The 10,000-nt window shown below is 30.4% G+C and overlaps 1 protein-coding gene and 1 long non-coding RNA gene across 3 annotated transcripts in view; one reads left to right on the top strand and one right to left on the bottom strand.

Annotated features, from left to right (window-relative positions):
* The window catches only part of LOC137654236 (uncharacterized), a 344,104-nt gene that overhangs the window by 104,411 nt on the left and 229,693 nt on the right, over positions 1–10,000 (bottom strand). The gene's annotated exons all lie outside the window — the stretch shown is intronic.
* Positions 1–10,000, top strand: part of LOC137654206 (protein tramtrack, alpha isoform-like) — a 236,722-nt gene that overhangs the window by 141,230 nt on the left and 85,492 nt on the right. The window contains exon 6 of one of the 2 annotated variants that reach the window (XM_068387859.1): positions 1–1,757. This exon is cut by the window's left edge and continues 155 nt beyond it. The exons of the other annotated variant lie outside the window; for it this stretch is intronic. Within the exon in view, the coding sequence (XP_068243960.1) occupies positions 1–558 (558 nt within the window). The 3' untranslated portion in view covers positions 559–1,757. Of the gene's footprint in view, positions 1,758–10,000 lie in introns of those variants that run through there. 2 annotated transcript variants of the gene reach the window in all.

Raw genomic sequence — 10,000 nt, 5'->3', positions numbered from 1 at the left:
GAGAGTTTGTGTGGAACAGGTATGGACTCACTAAGGACACTGCCCCATATGATGCCTCCCAACTCCAATGCACTAGTATTATCTCCTGGGGTGTCTCTGCTTCAGGCTGGGGTGGGAATGACCGGCCTGGGAGTTGGTGGGGTGGTTGGTCTTGGCGGTATGATGGGAATTGGGGGAGGAGGAGGCCCGGGACTCTCGTCCACTGTTAATATTGACCTACCAGAACCTTCTGGAATCTCAGCCGAGGAGGTCACCTCGGGAGTACAGATGGGTATCAAAGTCAGAGGGCTGGATCTCATGAGATACGGCCGTCTAGAGGACGGCGTGTACAAATGCAGCGAGTGCGAGCGCCTCCAAATTCCGAAAACCTTCAAGACCTCGTACTCATTCCAAAGGCACGCCTATTTGTACCATGAAGGAAGGCCCAAGAGATTCCCGTGCCCTGTGTGCGGCAAAGAGTTCTCCAGACCAGACAAGCGGAAATCTCATCTTAAGGAGAAACACGGTCTTTTTCAAGCCGAGCCTACGGATCACCCGGAATTCCCTTCGTCTTTATAGCAACGGCCAAGTGTTAGGCCCTCCTGGGAAGACTTCGGAATCTTTTGCGCTCTTTGAGAGACTAATGATGGGTTTTAACCATTTCTTAGATATCCAATGACAATTTTCCTCGTAGAGAAATTATTTGTTTCTTTAGCTCTTCGAATCTCTTCATAATTACAAACATAAAAATTTGTTTCTTGTGTATGCATCAACGTGAGAACATTGATATAAATAAGTCAAAATAGTCAAATGTAGTTAAACGTCTAATGAAAGCACACAGTAGCATAATCTATCTCACATCCTTTTAACATAAACACAATAGATTTAGTTTTTATGAACGGCTCATGAGGATTTTTATTTCAATCCAGAGCTCAAATTAATCGCCAATCAAATTATAATCAATAATGTAAGGTTGCCTTTTGTCTATTATTAGTAGTATTCAAACCCATTTAACTAAAATTACAAAGCACGTCAATATCAAACTCCATTACACCACTTAAAACAAAATCGTAAAAATATAGACACCATAAATCTTTTCTATGGTTAGTATAGTATTAGACTGAATTTTACTCTATCTTTATTCAAAAGTAAAATTAACTAGGAACTGAACTGGAATTTCTATGATATCTGTAAGAATAATTTTTCTCAAGTCCAAAATAATTTCTCTGATTTCAAAAGTTAAGAAAAGTCCATTTGAAATCTAAGGATCTACAACGCTCTATCATAATTGGGTTATAGAAAAAGTTATTTAAGAGGCGTAAACTATTATTTCTTTAAGCTCTTCGTAAAGATTTTAAGGGACGAGTTTTGACACGATAGTAAAAAAAATCATACGTTTACATATAGTTTATAGACGTGTGGTCAGTAGCGAAGGTTATTCGTTGATTGTTATTTATATTATTACTGTTGTTGTTGAATCGATTTGATATTAAATCATATCATTTTTCATATCATTAAAAATATAATGTGTAAACTGCTTCGTGATAAACGCCCAAGGAAAAATCATTATTATGACATTCATAAACGAGAAAACTAGTGTACATAAAACTGTTAAAATTTAGACCTAATTTACTTTGTATTTCATCTATTTGATATATAAGATTTTATATAGTGTTAACTATGGTTTTTGCATTCAAAGCTATATTGTAAAGTTCTTCTTCCATACTCATCTTGTTTTGCTCTCGAACATATTTTGTAAAGTGTGGCTTCCAAACATATATTATGACTTCTGGTTTTAATTCTTCTTAAAAAAAGACATACTTCCAAAAGTATTTTGTGATCCTCATTTTCAAACGCAATTTGTTAGGTTGAGGTTCTTTAAGTATTGTGTGAAGTTAGCCTTACAATAAAAAAGAATTAAATAACTTTGCGAAGAATGTCTTCCAGAAGAATTTTAGTGAAGCTCACGTTCCGATTCCAAGAGGTTTTGGAGGAATTATGAAAAGTTTAGCATCCAATCAAATTCTGGAGAATTCCTTAGAATTAAGTATTCACAATGTCATTCACGAAACACATCAATGTGCCGGAAGATATAATAGATTTGTCAACGGTATCAGTCAAACCATTACGACTTAATTCCAGACATGATAGTTTATTTGAGCGATTATCACTAACAGTAACTACCCAAAGTCTGTTAAGGTTAAGTTACTTGAATTGTAGTTTGTTCACGTATATTGTTGGGAAAAGCTTAGGTAGTCTATAAAAATCAGAGTGAAAGAATAAAACACTGGAAAGTATATTTATATTTAAGTAAAAAAGAAAGTATGACTTGTACTATTGAATAGCTTACTTCACGTATCTTATCGATGGACTCTTTTCTAAAGATAACAATCTTCTCTCGAGAGCTGTGAATATAACAAGTACCCACTTTTGAGTATATGGATACATAAATGTATACATACACACACACACACATATATATATATATATATATATATATATATATATATATATATATATATATATATATATGCACGTATTAATCAAATATACTGCATATACGGTATATATCCTTTGAAGTGATGTTGATACAAACGACAATAAGACAATTATAATATATATATATATATATATATATATATATATATATATATATATTATATATATATATATATTATATATATATATATTATATATATATATATATCTATATATATATATATATATATATATATATATATATATGTGTGTGTGTGTGTGTGTGAGTGTTATTGTCGTTTGTCTTATCGCCAATTCATGTTGGATGGTGCATAAATCTTAATATAAAAGATATTGGGTGTCACTGAACAGCAAGCAATATCTCATCACCATAGGTATAATACATTTTCCTGTATAGGCAGTAGTAAACTGTGTTCAAGACGCTCAACATATCAAATGAAACAAACATTATACTACAAAACTTATTTTGCGATCTCTCTCTCTCTCTCTCTCTCTCTCTCTCTCTCTCTCTCTCTCTCTCTCTCTCTCTCTCTCTCCCCCCGGTGTATAATAAGACACTTATACAGATGTCAAAAGGCACTGGCTGATCACCGGCGATCTGCATTCTTTAAAATAGTACAAGCAACGATATCTCAAACCAAGATAAATCAATAGTATCATGAAATAAATGTACAAGTACCCTGAGCTTCAGGTATAAAATATCTATCAACCAAACCTTTTTCAAAGAGGCCTTGGTTACCATGAATTACCATAATTAATGACAAAGGTAATTAATGTACACTATAGGCCATAACTAAAGAACAGATTTGACCAATAACTGACATAGTCAATACTTTTCTCTTATAAAACGATGCGCTACGGTAGTGTTACGCTGGTCTTATTTATAACACTAGCTTGTTTTTCATATTGATAGAGAGATAGATTCAAAGAGTTTTCAAACGATAAGAAAATGATCTGGGGGCAATTAAAACAAATTAGAAAATATCTTTACAAATAAGAAGCTATTTCTTTTCCATGGAAATGTTGCCAACTGCTCCTATTGACTAAGTCAGTATAATACGTTAAAAAATGAAAGACTTAATACCCAAGACTCGGTGTAAGCAATACCACTACTAGTAAAATTGAAGAGTAGTGCTTCATATACGATGTGTTCATATATATCTATATAATTTAAGATTTATATTTTACATATTTCGAAATTCTTGCAACCGACCATAGGTAGATACAACAGCACTTCTTAATGATAGACATAATAGTAAAGGTTTTTTTCTTGTTAGTACTCAAATAACAAAAGGTTTTAATACACTTGGAAATCATCAAATAAAATAGGACCCATCGCGCGTGATTTGAACGTCAACATAGCTGCACATTTTCTTCTGTCTGCAAAATGTAAATACAGAATACTTGAAAGTTTTCGAAAACTTTGAAAATCTAAATCTTGCCTATACAAATGGCGCAATCTCTTGCAGAATAGATATTAAATTTTCCGGAAATAAATCCATTTTCTAAGTCGAACTCAAGACGTCATCAGAACAGGTTTCTTAGATTTCCAAGTACTTTTCAGAATGTCTCACTCTTGTAGTACAAACCGCACAGTGTACAACGTTCTCTTTTGAAACTCTTAATTAGGGCACAATATTGTTCTCTATAATATCTTCCATATTTAAGATATAAGACACTTTCATATCTTCCATAATTATCCTTCTTAGGCCTCAACGCTATCTTCTATGTCTTCTTCAGCTGTTCTAGATAGCGTGCGATCATTTCATAGACCACCTATTTAAGAGACAATATTACCTATATTTTCTAAAAGCTTTCTCATTTAGGGTGTATTATTGTCTACTTTACAAGCTATAACTTGTAAATAGGGTACAAACTATCTCATTATCTTTCAAAATACACATATAGCATACATTACTGTCCTCTTTGTTTTTCATTAGTGTTATGTAGGGCTCAAGAACGCCCACCTGATCTTCCTTAACTCTAGATTTCCCAGTACAATACCCTTGTCTATAGCTTCCATAACTTTCCCATTTAGCTCTCAATTCTGCCCACATTATCTTCCATAACTATCTAGGGCTCGACACTGTCTTCTGTATCTGCCAAAACTCGTATTTGCGAATCAATAGAACAATAGCGTCTCATGTATCTTTCTTGTCGTCTATAGTGATTTCCAATAGATCCATACCAAGATGGAAAAAACTCCACATTGATTTTGTTCCTCTCCCATGTAAATCTTTCCTGTCGTACATAGTTCCTTATGCATCGTGCCAATACCCGCATCACAGTGTGAAATAAAGTTGATGTTTCTGTATTATATATTTAAATGATCCAGTACAGTAAAATATTCCAAATTAAAAAGTATCCCAATATATTGGATCCTAAAATGATCAATAACTTAATCTTTTATTCGTAAAATACAATAAACTTTACGAAGATTATCTACATTTAGTATTACCATTATAGAATATGCTTATAATTCTCTGTAAGAACACATTCCTGTGTTCGCTGAATATATATACAATAATGTTAACTTATGTGTAGATATCAGTAACACACAAAAAAAATCAAGCACCCTCACAGGCATGAATTCACCCTCAAAGCAATATGAAGGCGAATATTTTTTATCTCTGCAATAAGGAAATCTATTATAAAAGATCCTTAATGAACACTTTTTTTTCATATTGTCCATAAACTTAGGCTACAAAATGTCTATTTCTGACATCTTGTTCCATTACATTTATAAAACAATTTCTAACAGCAATGTAGATTCAAATTAAATTCATGCACATTTGAATAGTTTCTATCATCAAAATGTATCAATGTATTTTATTATCTCCAGCATAAAATGTACCAATACAATAGTTGTTTTCTCCTACAAGAATGCATCAATGCAATCAAATCACAATAACTATCCAGTAATTATTTCTCATTGAAATATATCGGTAAAATCAAATGCTTCTAAAATAACGTAACATACCATTCGATTATTTCTTTTACAGAAACACGTCAGTACCTTCGGATATTTTATTAATAAAAAGGATCAACATATTGGAATACTATTCTCAAATCTCCCAGAAATATGTTGCTCTAAAAATACGTAGGTATATTCGAATTTCCAAAACAATAATCGAAAAAAACATTCCAGTTATTTTACTTTTTGTCTAAATTTTTTCCATTTACAAATATTTGATTAACCAAATTATTTCTATCCACAAATTTAAAATACGTAAGTGTTCTGATAATCGATACATATACTATAATACACAAAAAAAAAAAAAGCAGAATTGCAGAAAAACGATTTGAAAAAAAAACTTAATACCAATTTCTTGTATTATACGCCTTAAAATACATGTATAAAACACTATATTTGCATCAATAGGCATATTCATATTAATCCTTATACATAATGCTTCTAAAGTGTTACTTTACAAACAAATAATCTCTGCACATAACGCGCCCCGGAATTGGCACACCCAATGCGCACATGAAATCATTTATTTATCAATGCTTCCTGTGTACGCCAAAGATCGTATCCAGTACCTTATATTCTTAGAACCTTTAGCACGTTCAAAAGTTGGTTAGAGGACTCACGCCCACCAGATATTTTGTTAAATATGTGTTAATGGCGCTTTCTTCTTACCTCTGAACTAAAATTGAATAATAAATCTTCGCAAAGTCGATTTTATACCTATATATATATACATATATATATATATATATATATATATATATATATATATATATATATATATATATTTATATATATGTGTATGTATGTATATATATGTATGTGTGTATATATATAAATATATATATATATATATATATATATATATATATATATATATTCACACAAACATATATAAGACACACATACATACACATATATATATATATATAATTATATATATATATATATATATATATATATATATATATATATATACACAATGTGTACATGTGTGCGTTTGTATAAACCAATAAATAAAACGCCACCCAGTTATCGCTAAATCAATTCAAGACAATTAATTTAAGATTATTACTTAATGATGTGATCAGTTCTTGTTGGATACCTTTCTAGGTTATCTTCTAAAATATCAGATTATTTTTCTACGTGATTATCAACTAATATGATTTTCGCCTGCTATGGAGGAGTTAACAAATGATAGTTCTTGAATATTAGTTTTCGTTGAATCCTCAGTATGCGACATGACTATTTCATGACATATTTGTAAGTAATAAGTCGCATTCGTACGAATCAATTGACATTAAAAAGCGTATATGTTAAAGCATTTGTCACCTTCATCGTTAAATTGGTATGTCTTCCCTTATCCAGGATTCGGGAAAAAAACTGACATCTCAACAAACATATCATCACGAAATCGAAAATAATTCGTCTCTAGCGAAGGTTGATTTTAAAGCATGTTAACTAGTGGCTTGAGAAATATGTCAGAAGTCGCGTTCTAATTTCAATATTCGCAAAGCATTGTTATGTCGTTCATAGACATAAGAGAAAAATAAATAAAATTAGGTGTATTAGGCAAAACATCTGCAGCCGAATTGCCACCAAATTACAAGTAATTATTTCTTTTACAGATAAGTTAGGTCTCATGAAATACTGTCAATTGCTAAACATTTCACTTATTAACCGCCTCGTCTTAAACATAATAGTGTTGTTAAACCTTTAATAAATGCAATCCATTTGCAAATTTACTTGAAAATATAAAATAATCGCAGCCACTTTCAAAGAAAAAGGAATACCTACATAGCGTTAGTTACTTGGATCTTTTACTTATAAAACAAATCGCTATAAAAATTTAATTCATTGACATTAAAACCATAATATTGGTATGTTTGTTTAAAAAGGATAGTTGAAGAAACAAGCTTTCAGGAAATAAATTGATAAAACTTGAAAGCTATATTGCAACTAAAATTAACATAATTTTTAGAAGTATTAAAAGGATATAAAAATCCTGAAACATTTAAAAAATTATTTCAATCACTTGTAGTGGCAATCATCAAGCTGTAAAAAGGTAAGTACACGAACACGCAAACATTCACACACACATGCCAATTTATTTACATATATATATATATATATATATATATATATATATATATATATGTATGTACATATATATGTATATATATATAAACATATATATATATATATATATATACATATATAAATATATATATATATATATATATATATATATATATATATATATATATATATATACATATATACATATATATATATATATATATATATATATATATATATATATATATATATATATATATATATATATATATATATATATATATATATATAGTATATGCTTTAGCGAATGAAACTTCCACTTCTAATCAAAATGCTAGATCGAGTCCTCCAACCAAATGTTTTGGCACCTGTCTGTGATCTCACCAGCAATTTTTGTAAAGAATATTCCTTAAGAACTATGAAATCAATGGTTTTAGGGCCTCTTTCTTCACTCTGCGCTCAAATTTGATCTCAAAGTCGTCACCTTCGTATGTTCACTAGAGTAATGTAGAAAGGTTCGTATAAAAGCCTCAACGCCAAACTGACTAGTCATTCACAACCCTATCCTTAATCTTAAGTTGTATCTCAATTCTGAATTTCTTCGGATTTTAACATGTTTAGTTGTTATTCCAGGTAAACCACTTTATGTCAAAAACATGTAATTTGATTATCATTGTGTTGGAAAATTAACCAAAATGTGTCAACTTACTATATTTCTCAATTGAATTTTGTCCTCTTGAAAGCTGTGAAGGTTGAAAAAGGAAATTTATTCATACAGGAGTTCAGCGCGTTCATTTTGAAATGGTCGAGCAATTTTAAGGACCAAATACATAGAATTCCAAAGACTAATAATGGTGAAAAATTTGAGATATTTCCCAAAATTATGGAAATACGAAATGTTTATAGATCTTTTTTTATATGCTCGAATACCAGAATCATAAGGCAGGTAGAACGTATGAAGTCCTTTTCCAACCTTTCAAGCTTGAAATATGTTACAATTTTCTAATCCACCTTTTCAATTATCAAATAAATCTGGCAGGGAAAATTGTGTTTCAATTACCTTCATTATGTATAAGAACTGAAGGATATTGTTTTTATCTATCACTGACTGGTATTATTATTAAGATAAACAATGTATCGTCACTGAAATTGATTTTCCAATGTCAGTTTCTGTAAGATGAAAAAATTGTTTAGAATTAAAAATATTTTCATTATAAGGTATTACATTTCATTGGAAAAAAGATTTATAGTCAAAATCACTGAATCCTAAAAAGAACCCATTATCTCTTACACAAATAACCAATCAAAATCAAATCAAATAAAAGCAGCTTAGAAAATTAAAACTTACTGGAGTTATTCATCTGTTCGCGTTCTTATCGCAATCGTTTGACCCACGGATATTTGATGAGTATTCCATACACTCTAAAAAATTAAGGGTATAAAAGGGGTAGAAAAGGGGTATTTCTAGTGGTTAAAATAGCATACCCTATCGGGGTATATAAGAACTATAATATACCCTTTACAATATACCCATATCAAGGGTATAACATATACTTGAGATACCCTCACTTAGGGGTGTATCGTAGGTAAAGAATACCCTTTTACAGGGTATTCTATACGACATAAATACCCTTGTATATTAATTATAATTTTATAATTAACATCTATTCCACCATTATATAGGTGTAGTTATAGCTTATAAGTATATAAAGTAATAAGGTCAATGATTTTAAAAGTTTGGTTTATCAATTTATTATTTCCATTACACTTGAAAATCAAAAGTATATATATAATATATAAAGAGTGATGGCAGAAGCTGCAAAGCAAACCGTACGCAGAAATCTGTGAAAAGAAAATATTTGTTAGTGTGTGTGTGCCTATATATATATATATATATATATATATATATATATATATATATATATGTATATATATATATATATATATATATATATATATATATATATATATATATATATATATAGAAAAGAGGAAAAAATATCATGCATAAATACCTGTCTGCTACCTCAGGTCAAACTGATTAAGAAATCATTGGCGTCAGTGTTTGCTTACAGACTACGCGTAATCGTAAAGTTATTAACGTTTAGCTGAATACGTTGTTTATGGTTTTTTCCTCCCAGACAGCTTGACGCTCACGCTCTCTCTCTCTCTCTCTCTCTCTCTCTCTCTCTCTCTCTCTCTCTCTCTCTCTCTCTCTCTCTCTCTCTCTCTCTCTCTCATAATTAAGTACTAATGATAATTTCTTACTTATTTTCCTCGGTGTTAGTAATAATGATTTTTTAGACTATCACAGCCTGAATGCAAAACTAATGATGATGTCTGACAATTTTTATTCGTAACGTTGAAGTAGGAAATAATGTTAAGTATGGTAGTTTTGACTTTTAAAATACTGCAGAAATAATGGGGATGAGTAACCTAAAATTTATTCAAGGCAGCATTTCAGATAATAAG

This window comes from Palaemon carinicauda, chromosome 1 (assembly GCF_036898095.1).
Source record: "Palaemon carinicauda isolate YSFRI2023 chromosome 1, ASM3689809v2, whole genome shotgun sequence".
In the NCBI taxonomy this organism is placed as follows: Eukaryota; Metazoa; Arthropoda; class Malacostraca; order Decapoda; family Palaemonidae; genus Palaemon; species Palaemon carinicauda.
The sequence above is the reverse complement of the archived record's forward strand: the minus strand, read 5'-3'. Positions and strand labels throughout refer to the sequence as shown.